The sequence below is a fragment of the Sceloporus undulatus genome, chromosome 2 (genome assembly GCF_019175285.1).
Source record: "Sceloporus undulatus isolate JIND9_A2432 ecotype Alabama chromosome 2, SceUnd_v1.1, whole genome shotgun sequence".
Lineage (NCBI taxonomy): Eukaryota > Metazoa > Chordata > Lepidosauria > Squamata > Phrynosomatidae > Sceloporus > Sceloporus undulatus.
In genome coordinates this window covers 252,781,192-252,800,166 of record NC_056523.1, presented here as the reverse complement: position 1 = coordinate 252,800,166, position 18,975 = coordinate 252,781,192, and the positions used below count along the sequence as shown (strand labels likewise).

The 18,975-nt window shown below is 45.4% G+C and overlaps 1 protein-coding gene across 2 annotated transcripts in view; it reads left to right on the top strand.

Annotated features, from left to right (window-relative positions):
• The window catches only part of PTCH1 (patched 1), a 130,688-nt gene that overhangs the window by 16,636 nt on the left and 95,077 nt on the right, over window positions 1-18,975 (top strand). The window contains exons 1-2 of one of the 2 annotated variants that reach the window (XM_042452005.1): window positions 1,720-2,624; window positions 4,206-4,398. In XM_042452005.1, coding sequence (XP_042307939.1) covers window positions 2,238-2,624; window positions 4,206-4,398 — 580 coding nt within the window. In that variant the 5' untranslated portion in view covers window positions 1,720-2,237. Of the gene's footprint in view, window positions 1-1,719; window positions 2,625-4,205; window positions 4,399-18,975 lie in introns of those variants that run through there. The other variant, XM_042452006.1, reaches the window with a different exon arrangement.

Below are 18,975 nucleotides of genomic sequence, written 5' to 3'. Positions count from 1 at the left end.
GAGGCGTCTCGCCATTGGCTAGCGTAAAGGGGAGAGCCCTCCTTGAGGAATGTACTATGGCTTGTCTGGCATTTCTCTCTCTCCTGGTGGGAGGGGGGCAACTGGGTGCGAGGGGGGCCTTCCTTCCTTCCTTCCTCTTCCTCGGGGCTCTCCCTTCGGCTCCATGCCTTCTTTCCTTGCTGAAGGAACCGGAGCCCCGCCAGACTCGGGGCTGGAGGGGAAGCCCAGCCTTGTTGGCGGGTCCCTTTGCAACCCCTTCCTCCTCCTCCTCCTCCTCCTCCTCCTCCTCCTCCTCCTCGACTCCTCCTCCTCCCTTTCCTCCCTGAATGTGCGGTCTTTCCACAACCCCCAACCCCCCTCTCTCCCCCCACAAACACTCCTTCCCGCGCTCCCTCGCCCGCCCAGTTTTTCCTTCAATGAAGCCCCACAACCGCGCTTTCCTTTTGAAGCCACACGACGCCGGGGCTTTGGCGCTTTCCAGAGGACACCCAAACTCTGGAGAGGGAGGGAGGGGGGAAGGGAGCGAGGAGGAGGAGGAGGACGCGGCCAAAGAGGGGACGAAAGTATCCACACTGCGGGAATAAACCCGGTTTGGCATTGCTTGACCTGCTCTGGCTCTGTGCTGTGGAATTCTGGGAAGTGTCGCTTGTTGTGGCCCCAGAGCGAAGCCATATAAATGTCAGTATCCTGGAATAGAGGGAGTCCCCAAATCCCAAGCCCGGGGCACGTGCGAAGCCCCCCTTCAGCCGGTAGCCCGCCTCCAAAAGGCGGTGTGCGACTTCACTTCACGCGGGTTGTAATCGCGTTAAGGAGGAGCGTGCACAATAGAGAGAGAGAGAGAGACACATATAGACACATAATGTCCAGTAGGTTTAAACACCCGAAAGTAGGGAGATGAAGAAGAAACCCCAAGTGACTTCCAAGTTTCAAGGTGTTTAAAAGGCGGCCTTTCTCCCCGCTTTTATTGTTTTCGCGTGTTAAAAGGGGATTTTGTTTTTCCCCCAACGGTGGGCTCGTTTTCTGGGTTTGAAGAAGAAAAAGGAGAGGGAGAGAGAGAGAGAGCATCCAGCCCCCTGTCATGGTTTGTGCAAGGCTGGGAATCCAACCCGGACCTCCCAGTCGGTCCTTGGAGCTGGGAGCCAAAAGGGCCTTTAAATGGGAGGCTTTTATTTTAAGGACGTCGGTTTCGTCTCCCTTTTAGTAGAAAGAAAGAAAGAAAAAGAGAAAGAAAGAAAGAAAAACCTATATTTTGGTGCCTCTCGTTCTCTTTTCACCCCCTTTTTCTCTGTCCCCAAAACAAACACATACACTCAGAGGGACCAGTCTTTCTTGCCAAGAAAGAAGAGAAAGAAGAAGCGCTGGTGGGGGACGAGAGAGAGAGAGAGAGAGAAGGAGAGAAAGGGGAAGCGAGCGAGAGAAAGAGAGAAGCGGCGCATTCCTGAATGGAAGGCTTGCATGCAAAGCGGGAGGCTGGCTCTGTGGAAGAAGGAAGGCGATGGATGCTGCACACACACAGCCGCCTGGGTGGTCTCTCGACTTTGGTGAGCTGTTGCTAAGCAGCTAATAATAGTCATGTTTGCTGAGTAATTTCTGCCCCAGCCCAGCCAATGGCAGCCCGAGAAGCCCAGCCATCTGACAGCCCCGGGGGCGGGACCTGGGCTCTCCCCCCGCCTTTTCCCTTTCACCCTTCCTCCTCCTCTTCTTTATCCCAATGGAGAGAGAGTGCCCTTTTTCCCTCTCTCCCATCGATTGAAGCGAGGGAGCTGCTGCTGTTGCTGCTGCTGCTGGAGGAAGAAAGAAAGAGCCAGCCACACACGCATCTGCGGAGCAAAGAGAAGAAGGAGAAGGAAAGGAGGAGGAGAAGAGGAGGAGAGGAGGAAGGGCCAGACTTGAAGCTCTGGACCCAGCCAGGATGACCCACCGCCCGGAGAAGGAGCACCACTGAGAAATCCAGGCTCTTTCTCTCTTGCCTTCCAAAGAGAAAGAGTCTGCCTTGGCTCCCCGGGTGAGGGATCCCAGCCGCCAGGCGAGAGGTCTTTCTGGCGGGGGAGGAGGCGACCCCTGGGCGATTCCCTGGCCCCAAAGCACCCCTGGCGCCCTGGATGTGGGAAGCAGCGGCGGCGGCGGTGGAAGAGGACCCCCGGATCCCCGCGAAATGTCGCAATGGGAGGCGCGGGGTCTGACTCGCCCGGAGCAGAAGCAGCAGCAGCAGCCGCCGGAGCCGGAGCCCAGGCGGTATGAAGCCGCCTCCGTCTGTCAGCCCCAGCAGCAGCAGCAGCAGCCCCATCAGCAGCCCAGGACCCCCAGACCAGCCCGGCGGCGGAGTTGTTGGAGGAGGAGGCGGCGGTGGCGGAGGAGGAGGCAACATGGCTCCGGCTGTTGATGCCTGCGAGCCCGAGAACAGCAGCAGCACCAGCAGCAGCGGCGGAGGGGCCGGCGGGGAAGGGGAGCAGCCCGAGAGGAGCGGCGGTGGCCCAGGAAGGGGCCGGAGGAGGAGGAGGAGGAAGCACCGGCGGCGGAGGGGGAGGGCGCCCCGGACCCCCGAGGCCCCGGGGCCCGACCCGGAGTATCTGCAGAGGCCCAGCTACTGCGACGCCGGCTTCGCCTTGGAGCAGATCGCGAAGGTGCACAAACCCCCCCCCCCCTCTTTTCCCCCCCCCCCAAAACAAGGCTTCTTCTTCTTCTTCTTCTTGCCTGCTGCCAAGGTCCGGGAAAGGGGTCCTCAGGGGCAGAGGGCGCCTCCCTCCTAGTGCTCCCGGACCCCACTTGCCCCCCTTGGCCCCGGGCTCAAGCCACCGCTCGGTGCATCTCCTTCCCTTCCCTTCATCTTCCTTCTGTCTTTCTCATCGGGGATGACTGGGTCTCCCCCTCTCTCTCCTTCCTCGCCGCCTTTTGGATCCCTTCGGTTGGGGGCTTTCAACAGTTCGGAGCCAGGGAAAGGCCAAGCCCTGGCGTGGCTTCTTCTTCCCTCCCTGGGAAGGCGGCGGTGGGCTCGCCGCCTTTGGAGGTCTTTCTGGAGCCCTGCTGCTGCAGGGCGTTTCTCTGGCGGGGCAGGGCTGGGCTCATGGCCCTTGGGGTCCCTGCCCTTCTCTGCAGTGCCCCTCTGGGCCCTGCTGCTGCTGCTGCCCCCGCCGCATCCTGGGCTCTTCCCCGGGGAAGTCGGTTTGCGCCCCAGCCTCTCTCCAACTGACCCTGGAGGGGAACGCCAGCGAGTTAGTTTGGGAACTGGCAAAGCTGGGGAGAAGGCCATCCTGCAAGAGAGGAGAAAACAGAATGGCCTTGCCCCTCACTCAGCGGGGTTTGCATTGTGCTCAGCGGCGGCGATGGCTGGCTGATGCCCGGGCAGGTGGGGGAGAAGGAAGCCCAGGGCTCCCTCAGGGATGCGGCTGCCTTCTCCCGGGAGCAGGTTTGGTGGGCTTCCTCAAAAGTCTGCAGCCATCCTCCAGCCCTTTGGGCCCCCTTTGCTCCCTCCGACAGACCCCTGGGACCTGGCGCTTGGCCCAAGAGGGCCGGGGCCTCCACAACTCCCAGGATTCCGGAGGAAGGAGCCCCGAGGACCGACCCCGAAGGCTTCGGCTGGGGCAGGCGGAGGGGCCTTTCCTCCGAGGCCGAGGGGTGGGAGGAAGCCCCTCGCCAGCTTCCATCTACGCCGGGGGCTGGAGGGGACTCCTCTCCTCTGGTGTTCCTTGACAGGCTCCCTTGCTGTCTCCGGGGGGCAATGCCTGGGAGGGGTTTTGGCAATAGGGGCAAGTCACACTCTCTCAGCCTCGGAGGGGGGGACATGGCAAAAAAAGAAGCATGCCCAGAAACCCCCAGGAGGGGGTCGCAGTAAAGTCAGGAAGGCTCCACCAGCAAGAGATGGGTGGCTTGAGAGAAGGGAGCCTTCCAAGTTGAGAGACACTCCGCATGGATTGTATGCATAAGCCAGACCTGATAGAAACAGCCCCCCAAAAAGCCCCAGTTGCACCTCTGGGGGAGGGGAGGGGAGGGGAGGGGGAGGGGGCCTGCGGGGTGTCCTTGTGTGTCACTCCTCCTGAGGAGAGAGAGCTCTATCTTGGAAGGCTTCCCTCTGGCCCCCTGGGCATCCCTCGTCCCCGGAGGTTGGGGGGAGCCGCCTTCTCTCCTGGCCTCTCTGGGCTTTTCCCTTGACGCCTGTCTTCCCTTCCTTTCCCTCCCTTCCCTGCTCTCCCTTCTCTGCCTCCCAGGGCAAGGCGACGGGGAGAAAGGCCCCGCTGTGGCTGAGAGCCCAGTTCCAGAGACTGCTCTTTAAGCTGGGCTGCTACATCCAGAGGAACTGCGGCAAGTTCTTGGTGGTGGGCCTCCTCATCTTCGGGGCTTTCGCCGTGGGATTACGAGCCGCCAACCTGGAAACCAATGTGGAGGAGCTCTGGGTGGAAGGTAAGCCTGGCTTCGGGGCTCCCCAAAGCCCTGTATTCTGCCATCCCTGCCCAAGGCGCTCCTTGCCTTGGACACTTTGCTTTGGGTCTCATCATCATGTCTTTCACCCTCAGGAAGGGGGGGGGGGGGTTGGCGAAAGGCCCGAGGGGGCTGGGGAAGAAGAGGGAGAAAGCCTTGGGGCACAACACTCTGCAAGCCATGCTGGGGGGGGGATGCTTTTAAAGTGGAGGGAGGCTTGAAAGAAACAGGGAAGCCTTTGAGCAAAATAAAAAAGGGGGGGCACCCTGGTTGGGGGCAGCCCTGGCTCCCTTTGAGAAGAGGCGGCTGGGCTCTTTGGGGGGACTGACTCCTTTTCCCCCCTCTCTCTCTCACACAAAGTGCATGAAAGGGAAGCCTGTCTGGAAAGGAGCCCACCCAGCCGCCATTTTGTGTGTGCGCTCTGTGTGTGTGTCCCCTTAGCATTAGCAGCAGCAGGAACAGCCTCTGCTTGTGTGTGGTCCTGTTTTTTTGGACAGCTTTCAGCTTTGAGGGAGGAAAAACACACACACACACACACACACATTTGTCTCAAGGTAAAGAAAGAAAGAAAGAAAGAAAGAAGAACTAGAAGGGGGGAAAATGTGAAGCCCAGCCTGGAACACATGTTGGAATGTTTGCAAAGCAGCTTACAGAGCTCCTTTGGTGGAGAGAGATGGGGGCAGATGCAGCAAATTGAGGGGGGGGGGGTCCGGTTTTTAAAGCCAAACTATATTTCTTTCTTTCTTTTTCCCAAAAGCGAGACAAAGGACTGCATTTCTTTTCTTAAAAAAGAGTTCATTGATTAATTTCAGTTTTAAAATGCAAAATAATAATAATAAATAAAATCTAAGGGTAGTTGTGCTGGCCATAGAGCAAACTCCATCACATCCAAACAATGGACCCAAACAGACAGGCCAGAATAAAGCTGCTTCAGGTCACTTTGGAGGTATGCTGTTTAAATGACACACGCATCTTAAGAGGACAGAAACTGTGTCAAAGCTGCACTCCACTCCTTAGCTTTGGCGCGGCTTCCATCCTCTTAGGACACATGCATCATTTAAACAGCATACCTCCAAAGTGACCCAAAGCAGCTTTATTTTGGCTTGTCTGTTCGGGACCCATTGATACCTTTATGGGGCCCACCCAAATGCACAATGACACGTTGCAAGCTTTCAGAGTCACACTGGCTGTGCAACTGCCTTGAGTCCATGCATTTTGGGAGAAAAGTGGGATATGTGAGAAAATAAAATAACATAAATAATAGTAATAATAATAATTAAATGTTATGGGGAAGAAACATTGGCTGGGCAAGTTGAAGACCAACTAATCCGGCTATTTTAAGTTTTCTCATTTTCATGGGTGGCATTTCCTTAACCAGACTGAGGATAAGCAAGGGAGATTTATACACTCAAGCCTTCCTGGCAGAATTTAGTTTGTTATCCCCCCCTCCCCCAGTGTTAGGTAACAGAGTTTTGCACCAATATTTGGCACGGATTGTGTGTTTTTTTTGGGGGGGGGATTCTTTTCCAGTGCTATCTTGAGTATATTTATTTAATGGGACTTGTGTCAATGTACATACTCAGTCTTGCTTTCTCTTGGCTGGCTGAAATAGTTAGCAACTAGATATGTTATGCCATGCTGCTATTTATGCTAACATGATTGATCATCATACAGCGAGTCTGGATTTATTGAAGTGGCAGATCAAAGAATTTGACTTCCAAGTGATACTAACATGGTGGTTTGGGGAGTATTCTTGCATATAGCAAAATGGCTAAATGTATGTTCAGAAACCTATGACAGGAAAAAAAAGGGGGTTAACTCACTAAAAATGTCTACATGGTGATTGTGGAAAAAGGCAGAGTTCATATAGGGTTCATTTAGGAAAGGCACCGGGAACAAAACTAGCAGCGTTTTAATGCTCTCATAGCAATCTATGATGGATTAACTTTTTGTAGTATTGTGTATGTTTCTGGTTGCTGTGATTCAGAAAAGATACTGGAGGGCTGGGGAAACATAGCACAGGAGGGTTACTAAAATTGTCATTTTAAGATACAGTAGTTGTAGCTTTTTAGGGTAGGAGGAAAAAGATGTATAAGAAGGGTTTAGTGGAATACCGCAAAGGTAAACCTGGCATAGAGAGCATGGATAGAGAGATATTTTCACTTACCCTCATGACCACAGAACTCAGGTTAATTTAACTGTTTGGTAGGAGATCCAGGACAGCCGAAAGGACGTGCTTCTTCGTAAAGTGCATAATTAATATGGAGTTTGTGTTGCCAGAAGATGTAGTGAGGGCTACTATTTTAGATGTAAGGTTGGCATCAGGAGTAGGCATGTCAGATACCTGTTGAGGGCCTTCACTCCAGTAGGGCCAATGGATGAGCCTCCACAATTTGCTCCTCCTTATCATCATTGCAACTGGCTTGTTTGCCTGTTTCTTCCCCTGTTATAGACAGAGGTGGTGATGAGAAGGAGGAGCAGTATTGTTGCCAAGCATGGAAGGAAAAGCAGTGAGGAGGAGGAGGAGCAATGGCAACAGCTGGTGGTAAGGGCAGTGAGATGGTAGAGGCACTTCAGGAGGATGTCTTGCCCAGGTGGCCTTCATTACTTTGCACCAACAATACTTAGATGGCTATTAAAATGAATTATACTAATTTGTGAAAGTTGGTATACTAGTCATGATGGTGATAGCCAGTGTCCAGGTTCATAACTGGCAACTTGGACACAGTGACAAGAAAGGGTTGTTGCGTTTATGTTTTTCTTGGGCTTTCCCAGAAGCAGCAAGTTGACTGTATGGAAAACCGGACGAGGATAAGAGGGACCATTGCTTAGAGCTGGCAGGACTCCTCATATTGTTATGATGAGTGTACTCCTTGCCGTAGGAATGTGGAAGCCATGGGAGCTTAGACACTGATCAACATGCTGCTGCTGTTATCTGTTTTCACATTCTCTACTTTTTATTTAGACTTCTCTAGTAGAGTCTGTACAGACCATTCATTCATTTCTTTTTATTTTATGAAAGTTGATATCTGCATGGCTGAGCAAATGCGACATTTTGGTTTCTAGCTATTTTAGCTATAACCCAGAACACCTACATGTTCATAAATCTAGTTAACTGAAACTTGGCTCACAAGAAGGCAAGCGGATTTAGTTGTCTTGTCTTGGCTGACTTGGATAGTCCATCGTCCAAGATTGATGGGCCCATCTCTTATCAGCTACTTTTCCTGACAGCTTAACGCCTGCAGTGTCCTGATTACCAGAGTGAAAATTCCACTGTGATTGAATGAATAATATGAACATTACTCTTGGGAGAGGCAGATATGACAAAATAAATGCTTGGCTTGCCAACACTTTCATGTTACTTTTTCAGTTCTTTCTGTGATCGAAATAGATACAGTTGACCTCAGTATCTGTTTTCTAAGAATCTCTGACTAAACCCTAAACTCACTTTCCTAGGAGCCACTCTTGCTCCCTGGTAATTGAGAATTTGGACTTACGTACTGGTTTTAAATGTTTAAGATGGCATAGTATAACTTAATATGACACCCAACATAAAGTTGTAAATCTGTATTTAGTAATTCATGTGTTTCTCAGGAGGGTTGATTAAAAGGAAAGGACACACTGTTTACTTTTCTCTTTGGCCTACTTTGCATCACTCAGCAAAAGCAAAATGTCTGGTGATACCATGTGTTTGTCTTCAGTAGAGAGTACTACATAAATATTCGGCTCATAAACTGGGATAATATGTGAGAGCAGTTTAATATTTCCATGGACAAAAGTGTAAACAGGAGAAAGTACAAAGCAAAGGACTAAGTGGGTAACACTAATCTGGAAAATGTGGTTCTTACTTTGTGCAGAGGCTGAACACTAGAAAGCCCATCTTTGTTGGTGTTACTTCTTTGCTTGGGCATGAATGGTGTAATCAGCTCAGATGAATAGAATCTTTTGCAACACATTCATTCCTTTAAACAGGACTTGTGCCCATATTTTGATAAAATACTGTGTAATACGAAAAGAGATACCTGTAATAAGGGAAGGTTTTTTCGTGATTCAGAGGCCTAATTGAGCTGTTCTTCTAGTCTAAATTGGCATAGCATAAAGGCTGCACACTGAAGATTGCAGGGTAGTTTCACACATTATTTGAGCAAGAGAGATTTGGTTCACCATGTGAAGATGTGGTAAAGGGGTTCCCCTTTCCCCTCTGATAAGATGTATGACTCCAGATACGGAAACAGCTAATCGTTTCACCAAGGAGAAACAGACATTGAGCCAGATGTCTAGAAAGAGAAGGCATAATTATTTGTGGGTTTTATCCCTTTTGCTTCTGCATGATGTGCAAAGCAGGATTTTGGCAGGCTCAGTACACCTTAGCATCTATGTTGAATTCCTAAAGTAGTTAAAAGAGGGGGAAATCCATCTCTTTTTTATTCTTGCTATTAGATGTACAAGAGAGTCTAATCCTGATGATTGTATAAATATAGACTGGGGGGGGGGTTAGTATGGGAGTTGCTTACCTTAACTAATCACATAGACTTGTGGATTCAGTTGTATTAACCTTAACTCTGAAGAACTTCCATTCATTTCAGTGGGGTTTACTCATAGGAGAATGTGCATAAAATTTCACTGGGTGTTGTTTAGTAATCCTGCTAGTGTGGCTGCTTAATAGGCTGCAGTGGAGTGTATCTAATATAGATTGCTGTTCTGGGTCACTTTCAAACTGTCATTCATAAATTGTTAGGGAAACTGTAGGTCCTCCCAAAGTTTTGAACTTTCAGGCTGTGTTCCTTCAAATTGTTTCTGACTTACAGCAACCATAAGGCAAACCAACTACTGTACAGGATTTTCTTGGCAAGATTTGTTCAGAGAGGGATTGTCTTTGCTTCCTTCTGAGGCTGAGATATTGTGGCTTGCCCATGGTCACCTAGTTGGTTTCCATGGTTGAGCATAGATTCAAGCCTTGGCCTCTAGAATCATGGTCCAGTGCTCAAAACATTATATCATACTGGCTGTCCCATAATACCTTGCTATTGGCCACAGCGGGTGAGACTTGGACTTCAGCTCCCAGAACAACTAAAGGACCAGAAGTTGTCTTATCCCTATTTTAACAGGATAAGCAGCAATTATTTTCACCCAGAATGAGACAACATAAGGGTTATCAGATTAAATATAGGACTGGACTCATGTATCTTTAATAGAACTGAAGAAGGAATTTCAGCAAATGTTGCTTCTTGCGCTACTGAAATTCTTGCTTGTAACAACCATTATAGAAACTCGGTTCTGTAGCAGCTGTACATATTGGACACAGGTGTATAACACCGTAAGCTATGGGGTCCATGGGAACTTTGCTTTACCATGAATTCATAGCATGCTAATGAATGTTACTCAATCACTCCTGATTGCAGTGGGAGCGGCTACACAAACCTTAGGGCTTTGCGCCATGGTTTGTTTATCATGTCATGCAAACCAGGGTGCATTTGCCACTCTGGATTTGTTTCTCTCTCAACAAACCAGAGATTGAATCTACAAACAAACATACAACAAACTGGATTCTATCTCTGGTTTGTTGGGAGAGAAATCAGACTGTCAGCTGTGCCCAGATTCACATGGCAGACTAAAATCAGATGAGGCAAAACTTTTCGCCTGCTGGATGTTAGTGGAATGGTTTTACTGGCCAGTGTTGAAGGGAATTGTAGGCCTAAAACACCATTAGCCACACCTGTGATAAACCACAGAACAAAGCTTCCCCCTATGCAATAGACAGCATGCACTAGCTCACTAGTGTATACAATAGTGAGCTAAGCCTGTGTATCTTTGGATCCTCATGTTGTGTGAACATACCCTTTGCATGGAAAGGCTATACAGTGCATTGAGGAAAAGTTCCAACCACTGTTCTCTCAGAGTTGCTCAGCAAATCTATATATGTTTCCTGCTTCCAGCCTTCTTTTATCTCACAATTAGCAATTTTGAATCACAGGACACATAGTTTAGGCCCTGGTGTCAACACTTGCTAACCTTTCCTTTTAATACGGGAGAGGATATTGAGCATAGCCAACTCTCTCCTTTCCTGATTGTAGTTTAAATACATGGTGAACAATATTGGCCAAATAAGGTGAATACTTCAAATTACTTAAAATAGATGTCCATCGTCGTTGCAATAAAGTCACTTTATTTTTGTTGTTAAAGCTGTTTAAAAATTATTGCCTCTCAAGAAATTGTCATTATTTATGTTAGAGACCAGTCTGTTTCATGTAACGTCTGTTGGAATACTAGAGACTCAGTGTTAGAAGATATACCTTTAAAATCTGTTGCAAGTGAACTATAAACTTCCAAAATCCCAGCTCCAACTTCATTGTGAGAATACAGTTTGAATGAGTTTTAAGATGATCCAGACTCCAACATGAGTGATTAGCAGTGTATGTTTAAAGCTATTAGAGTTGAAATATTTATATAAGGACTGCAAAAACCCACCTGGTGGGCAAGTTCTCAGAACAAGGGAGAAAAAGTCAGTGACCAAAAAGAAACAGTACTCAAAATCATTCTTGTAACATTTTCTTCCACAGTTTCCTACTTATGCCGGCACTCTTGGACTTCTGTAAACCTACTGGTACTGAGTGGCTTTTCCCTGAATCACTTCATGGCATTGTCCTGGAATACATATTAAGTTTCTTTGTGTAATATTCTAAGGAACTATTTCTTGATCTCAGAATATTTTATTTTGTTTTCCCTCCATGCCCTAAGATTGTATTTAACTCAGTCACTGACACTAAACACAACAGCAACTAAGAAGTAAGTTCTGTCAAATATAATGCAGCCTGGTTTTGAATAAAATATGCATGGAATTGCTTTGTCAGTTGTCTTGTCACACTTGGTACTTCATATACTAACATTTTCCAGATCCCCACATTAAAGGATCATTTTACCTGCCATCTCCACTGAAACCATTATTAAATGCAAAAGTGTTTCAGAAAGTTAATCTTGGAAAGATTTATACATATTTATGCATTTGGTTGTTTTGTTTTTGTTTTGTTTTTAACAAAAAAACTAAACCTTGAATGTCACTGTATTGATTTACAGTGCTTCCAAATTCATGTTCTCCTTGTGTAGATAGCCCATATTTGATTACTGCAGTGTGTTGTATCTGGAGCTATATTATTGATTTATTACTGTATATTATTCATAGACCACCTTTCAGGGTTAATTCTTCCAAGACAACTCAAAACATGTAAGAACACAAAACTGAATTTCCATTAGAAGTATTGGTTTAGTTCAGAATGTAGTACATATGCTGCTGATTGGCATGGGTTTCAGGGAAAACTTCATTTCAGCACTGGAACAGCTGCACTTCTGAACCTGTTTGAAGGTTCCAGGATATTTTCCCTGTTCTTAAGTTCTATACAGCTTTAAAGTTTGTCTCAAGGGGTGCATCTACACTGCATGGATAATGCAGTTTGATACCACTTTAAGTGCCATAGCACCATCCTATGGAATCCTGGGGTTTGTAGTTTTACAAGATCTTTATCCTTCTCTGCCAAAGTGTGCTGATGCCTCACAAACCTACAAATCCCAGGATTCTGTACAGTGGAGCCACGGCAGTTAAAGTGGTATGTAGATGCACCCCAAAGACTCTTACCATATATGGAGCAAGAATTGCCAAATGTTCAAGCAGTGTTCAGGAAAGGAAGAGGCAGTAGGGATCATATAGCCAACATATACTGGATAATGAAAAGTACTAATGAGTTTCAAAAGAAGTCCAGCCTGTGCTTTATTGACTACAGCAAAGAATTTAGTTGTATAGATTATGAGAAAGTGAGGATCAGTCTTAAAGAAATAGGTGTGCCAAAATATTTGATAGTCCTGATGCGTAACCTCTGTCTACTATCAGGACAGAATATGTAGAAATGAAATGGTTTCCAGCTGGAAAGGGAGTCAGGCAAGGCTGCAGTCTATTACCGTATCTATTTAACTTGCATGTCAACATCATACAAAAAGCAGGATTGGACTCAGAAGAGGGAGGCATGAAAATTGGAGGAAGGAACATGAACAATCTAAGAAATGCAGATGACACCATAATATTAACAAAGTTTCAGAGATGTGGAAAGATTATTAAAGAAGGTCAAGGCAGAAATTATGATCCCAGATGATCTACATAATTTTAAAACAGATGCTGAATAGATCAAATAGTTCAAAATTTTCCATTCTTGGGCTCAGTTATCAATCAGAGCAGAGACTTCAGTCAAGAAATCAGAAGAAGACTAGGACTTGAAAGGGCAGCTATGAAGGAACTACAGAAGATTGTGAAGTGTAAAGATACATAATTAATATCAAAGTTAGGATAATCCATTCCATTGTATTTCCCATTTTATGTATGGTTGTGAAAGCTGAACAGTGAAGGAAGCTGATAGGAAACAAATCAACTCATAGACCCCATGAGAGCCAGTGGACTGAGCAGAGGTGGCTTCTGTCTCCAAAATAATGGGGGAAGTTCCCTCCACTTGATTCGTGAGCTGCCTCTGAAATGACCACAATGGTTCTTTTAGACTCCTATATCATTAAAAAGGTAAAGGTTTCCCCTTTGACATGATTCTCAACTTGTGTCTGGCTGCAGGGGACAGTACTCATCTCCATTAATAAGCTGAGGGAGCCAGCATTGTCAAAGACGACTCCATGGTCATGTGGCCAGCATGACTGTACAGAATGCTGTTATCTTCCCACCGAAGTGGTACCTGTTTATCTACTTGCACTTTTATATGATTTCGAGCTGCTAGGTTGGCAGAAGCTGGGACTAGTAACGGGAGCTTACTCTGTCATGCGGTGCTTGGGTCTTGAACTGCTGACCTATAGACCTTGCCATTGTCAGTGTCTTAACCACTGAGCCACCACATCCCAATCATTATCTCCTATATTATTAATGATAATCCTATATCATTAATCCACATGAATTTATGGGATCCATATCCAAATAGTAAAAGATCCAGGGACATTTGATTTTGTGTGCCTTCGAGTTATTTCCAACTTAGGGCAACCCTATTACAAGGCTTGCTTAGCAAGATTTGTTCAGAGTGGAGTTGCTTTTGCCTTCCTCTGAGAGTGTATGACTTGCTCAGGATCACTCTGGGTTTTCATGGCTAAGCAGGGATTCTAACCCTGATCTTCAGAGTCATAGTTCAGCGATCAAACCACTGTGCCACGTTGGCCAGTCAAATGAAGTCAAACCAAGTACCATCAATTTATCTTTTTGGACTAAAGGCTTCAAGATAAAACAGGTGATACGAATCTCCCAGGGGCTAACTTCTTTTTGTGCATTTGTGGCAACATCTTATATTTTAATAATATTGAAACATAAGAAGAGCCATACTGGAGCATACCAAGGCCCTATCTAGTTGGACGTGATTGCAACAACTCCCTCCATCCTATGCTTCTGGCAATATATAGCTGTTTTCACTAGGAACCATTGATGGCTCCTTCCTCTTTATTTATTTTAAATAAGCATAGCATTTTGTGGTTTACCTGTTCATTTTTCTTCAAATTTTTACGCAATACATGAATGATGTAGGAGTTGGCTGTAAGAGAGGGGAGAAGAGTTTGGTATTTTTCCCCCAAGGAGCTGCCAATGTCTAGTTGTAACAGGAATTTTAAAAGAAATATTTCAACTAATTTTGTGGGTTTGATTGCACACTAAGGTACAGTATCAGATTTGACAGAATGCCATAAACTGCAGGAAGAAAAAAACATGCAATATATTATAGGAGCTGCCAGAAAGCATCTCTTATCATCCAATGATAGAAAGATTTCTAATAATTCAACTTTGAAGATTCAGTTTGTTGATAATTCATTAGAGTTATCATCCTAGTGTGTTCATGGTGGGCATGGTTGGCTGCAGGAGGAGACACGAAGTAATTTATAATGTGCAAATAAATAAATAGTGGCTACAGAGTTACACAACAAGTAGCTTACACTACCAGTGTCAGGAATGGTAAAGCAGTGTGAAGTGACTATGGACAGAAATTAGTATCAGGTTTACAAGATACAACACTGAAAAGTATTTTAAAGAACAATTGCTGGTTGCACCCAAAGGGTGCACCAACCACTTCTCCTCATTCTGGAGGGAAGTGGCTAGTGAGTGCCGCTAGTCTTGGGCCCAGAGCTGTTCAACATCTTTATCAGTGACTTGGATGAAAGAATAGAAAGCATTCTTATCAAATCTGCAGCTGACACCAAATTAGAAGGGATAGCTAATATCCCAAAAGACATCATTCAAAATAACTTTAATAGATTAGAAAGCTGGGTCAAAAGTTACAAAATGAATTTCAACAGGGAGAAATATAAGGTATTTCTTAGGCAGAAAATACACTTAGGCAGAAAAAATAAAATGCATAGGTATAAGATGAGGGACACCTGGCTTGACAACAGTACATGTGAAAGGGATCTGGGAGAACTCGTCATCTGCTGGCATGATCAGTATACTGTAAAACAGATAACAGTAGTCTGTAGCCAGGGCAGAAGAATGAAATACAGAAATGTTTACACTTTCCAGACCTTGAGTTAGGAGCAATACTTTGGCCTGCTAGAGGATTTTGGAAGACTGAACAGTGATAGCAAAATCACTTTGATTGTCTTTGGTGTAGAAGGGAGAGGAAGAGCTGGTTCTACTGGGAGAATTTAGGGCAAGATGAGAAAAGATAGGTGAGATCAGATGGTATGGATGGTCTTTAGAAATTGACCACCAACCCTTCAACTGCTCCTGCCATCAAAAATCATAACTGTGACCCTTGTAACTGTGTAACAAAAATCATAACTGTGGTATAGTATGACTGCTCTATAGCAAACAGCATTGTACTATTAACCAAGGTTTACTGTAGGTAAAGGTTAAAGGTAGTCCCTTGACATGAATGTCTAGTTGTAACCAACTGTGGGGAGCAGTGCTCATCTCTGTTTCTAAGCCGAAGAGCCAGCGTTGTCCGAGGACTGCTCTGGTGGTCATATGGCCAGCATGACTGCACCAAATACTGTTACTTTCCCCACTGAGAAGTGGTACCTATCTATCTTGTTGCATTTGCATGCTTTTGAACTGCTAGGATGGCAGAAGCTGGGACTAGTGACAGAAGCTCACCCCATCATGCAGCACTCAGGCCTCAAACTGTTCAACCTTCTGATCTTCCAATCATCAGAACTGGTGTCTTAACCACTAAGCCACTGCATATTTCCTCCTTTATGCATCAGAATTGCTAACACCAACTATGCCAAACAAATAGATGCTTCCTGTATAATTGGTACATTGGGACAGAAATATATCAAATAAATAGATATACAGTGTTTTTTTCTCTCTCTCAGACATTATGCTTGGGGTTTCTTTAGTGACTTCTCCTCCAGTAAAGCTCAGGTTTATGCCTGCTTTATATCTGAAACATAATTTCATCAGGGCTTCCAGGCCATGGTTGTCTAAGGACCAAGTCTCTACAGATTCAGTTGCCACACTGAGTTTTCACACTCTGGCAAGCACAATGGACTGGAGGCAGCTCCCTAGCCACAGAGGTTTGGGGGGCAGGAATGACCACTAAGATTTGGAGGATAGCTGGGCTTTGTTTTGGGCCTGTGTTTGATAGCTTCTGTCTGAACATTTGGCTTGCATTTCCAGCTTTGATCTAGAAAGTGAAAACTGGGTCAGCTTTATAGATGGGAGTAAAATTCATTTGGTTTCTGTTAATATGAGGCTATTTAATTTGCACTTTTTCAACTGGAACAGAATTATCTGTTGTTTTTTCATACTTCTCCAAATCTCGAACTGCACTTCACTGATTAAACAATTGAAAAACTGCATTTAAAAAGAATATTTTAGCAAAGAAAGTGTTCATTGGGGAAATAAAATACAAATGCATGGATCACATGTCCATAAATGCATACAATTTTAATATGAACATAATAAGAATAGTTGCAGGTTGATGACAAACAGGATGAAATTAACTTGTGCTGGAAAAAACACAAACATTCTAGAAAGCAAATCAGGTAGATTCATCCATGCCTGATCAGTTTGATTTTTTTCTCAAGTGTTAGAGCACCAAACAAGTGTAGAATCAAAGCAGAATGAAAGCTTGGTTTCTCTGTTGTATGCCATCTCCCATGCCTCTTCTCAGTTTGGAAATGTAAAAAAGCACAGGGGATCATCCCTGAGCTTCCCAGTGTGTTTTGGATATACAACTTGAGGTCAAATTAAACTTGTCTGTTGGAGAAATGGAAAAATCCTCACCTTTTATATGTACCTCTGGCAATTATGCAGGTCTAGAATTGATGGACTCCTGTAAATAATTTTTCATTACTTGCATTGTTTTGTGAATAATTCATAGTATGAAGTTCTGTGCAGTAAGCTACGGAGTTAAGACACTGACTCTAGTGATCACAAGGTTGGCAGATTGGCAGTTTGTGACCCAAGCACCTCGTGATGGAGTGAGCTCCCGTCACCAGTCCTAGCTTCTGCCAACCTAGCAGTTCAAAAGCATGTAAAATACAAATAGATAAAATAGGTATCACTTTGGTGGGAAGGGAACAGTATTCCATGTGCCTCAGCATTCAGTCATGTTGGCCACATGACCATGGAGTTGTCTTGGACAATGCTGCCTCCTCAGCTTAGTAACGGAGATGAGCACCCCTACAGTCGGACATGACTAGTCAATCTTGTCAAAGGGGAAACCCTTACGTTTATGCACTAAGACTTCCTACAGATGTGAGAATGTGCTTTGTATGCAATGCCAGATTCAGTCCATAGCATCAGGATCTTAGTTAGCAGGGCTAGGAAAGATCTTGGATATATTCCAGTCGGAGTAGACAGGACAAGATTAAATGTGTCAAGGGTCTGACTCACTATGTAGGGAAGTGAATATTCTGAATGCTGAAGTCAAAGGCTTTCACGGCCAGCATCCATAGTTTTCTGTAGGTCTTTTGGGCTATGTGGCCATGTTCTAGAAGAGTTTATTCCTGATGTTTCGCCAGAATCTGTGGCTGGCATCTTCAGAGAATGCCCTGAATGCTGTTGAAGGATAGGGGAGCTTGAAGATATCTCATCCACAGGGTTGCCATGAGTCTGGATAGAGTCAAGAGCAGCTAACAACAACAGTTCCTTTATGGATGGGGCACAGTGTGCTGCTGCCCTTTTGGCAGTTTCCAAAAGAAACCCTCCTCTCAGCTGTCAACTCCCAGGAGGGGTTACTGGAGAAGAGAGAATGAGGAGACAGTTCAACCCTGAGGGAAAGGGATAGGAGGGTGCACTCTATCTGAGAGGGCACTCTGATCTCCTTATCCTTCTAAGCTAAGCCAAATCAATTCATCAGTGTCTGCATTGTCCCTGCACTCTGTCCCCCATCCCAATAGGTAAGCAGCACCAGCACCTTCCAGAACTTCACAACTATGGGGAGAGAGATTTTGGATGGGGCACAAAGGAATATTTGCATTCATCCAAGTACAATGGGTGGACACAGAACTGTTTAGGCAGAGCATTACTGTTTACCTGCATGATGTAGGATCTCAATTATTATTTCCAAGCTCTGACTTAATTTGATTTTTCTCTGTCTACTGCTCTTTGTTTAATTGCTGAAAAAGATTTGGTAACAGATCCATACATTGATTTTTCTTTCTGCTATCAGGACAATATTCATAGTTGTTTATGAAAAAGTGGACAGTACCATAGCCTCCAATTCATTCCTTCTCCTTTGCTTTATGTGCTCCTGGTTTTGATTCTTGAGTTTCACAGGGTGTTAATAAAAGAGGATTGAGAGGGTTCTTCTTCATTGCAGTATTTGCTACAGAGTAGTTGTACACAACTTAATAAGGACTGCAAGATATAATTTCTGATATTGGAGTCTGTGTGGTTACAAAGCAGTCATTGGCTCAGTTAAAATGTTATGAACCCAGTTGTCCAAAGTGTGTGTCTGTGTGTGTTAACTGCCTTCAGGTTGATCTCGACTTACAGTGACCCTATGAATGAAAGACCTCCAAGTCTCTCTCTTATCAACAGCAGGGTCATGGCTTCCTGGATTGAGTCTATCCACCTGTAATGCAGGGTTCCTCTTTTCCTGCTGCCTCATACCTTATCTATGTTGTGAAATTGTGTAATTCCTGCTCCACCTTCTCATTTTGTCTAAATAAAGTTTTCTGCAATACTGGAACTAGGAGGCTAAGATTGGAATCTTGTGGTCATTTATCTAGGAATAAGTACCATCACACTCATGGGAAGTACTTCTGAGTAGACATTACAGGTTTCCACTCCACATTAGTTCCTTGATTCCAAAATGTAGTTTACAAACTTGGTTTCAAAGCATTGCCCATATTTTTGTTACTGGTTAGAGAAAGCCAGGAAAGTGGAAGTGAAAATCCATGTGTGAAGGAGAAAGGACCACACATACTTGCAGTATGTTCCCAAGTCTTCAAGCCTTATTTGAAGATGAAGGCCATGATCAAGCCATTGTGGTATCTAACTTTTTAGAATGTACAGCAGCTGGTTATTTTCTCATTCTGATGTTTAATAGCTGTACAATTCCAGTTTAGTTGCCCCCCTCTTTTTCCATGCAG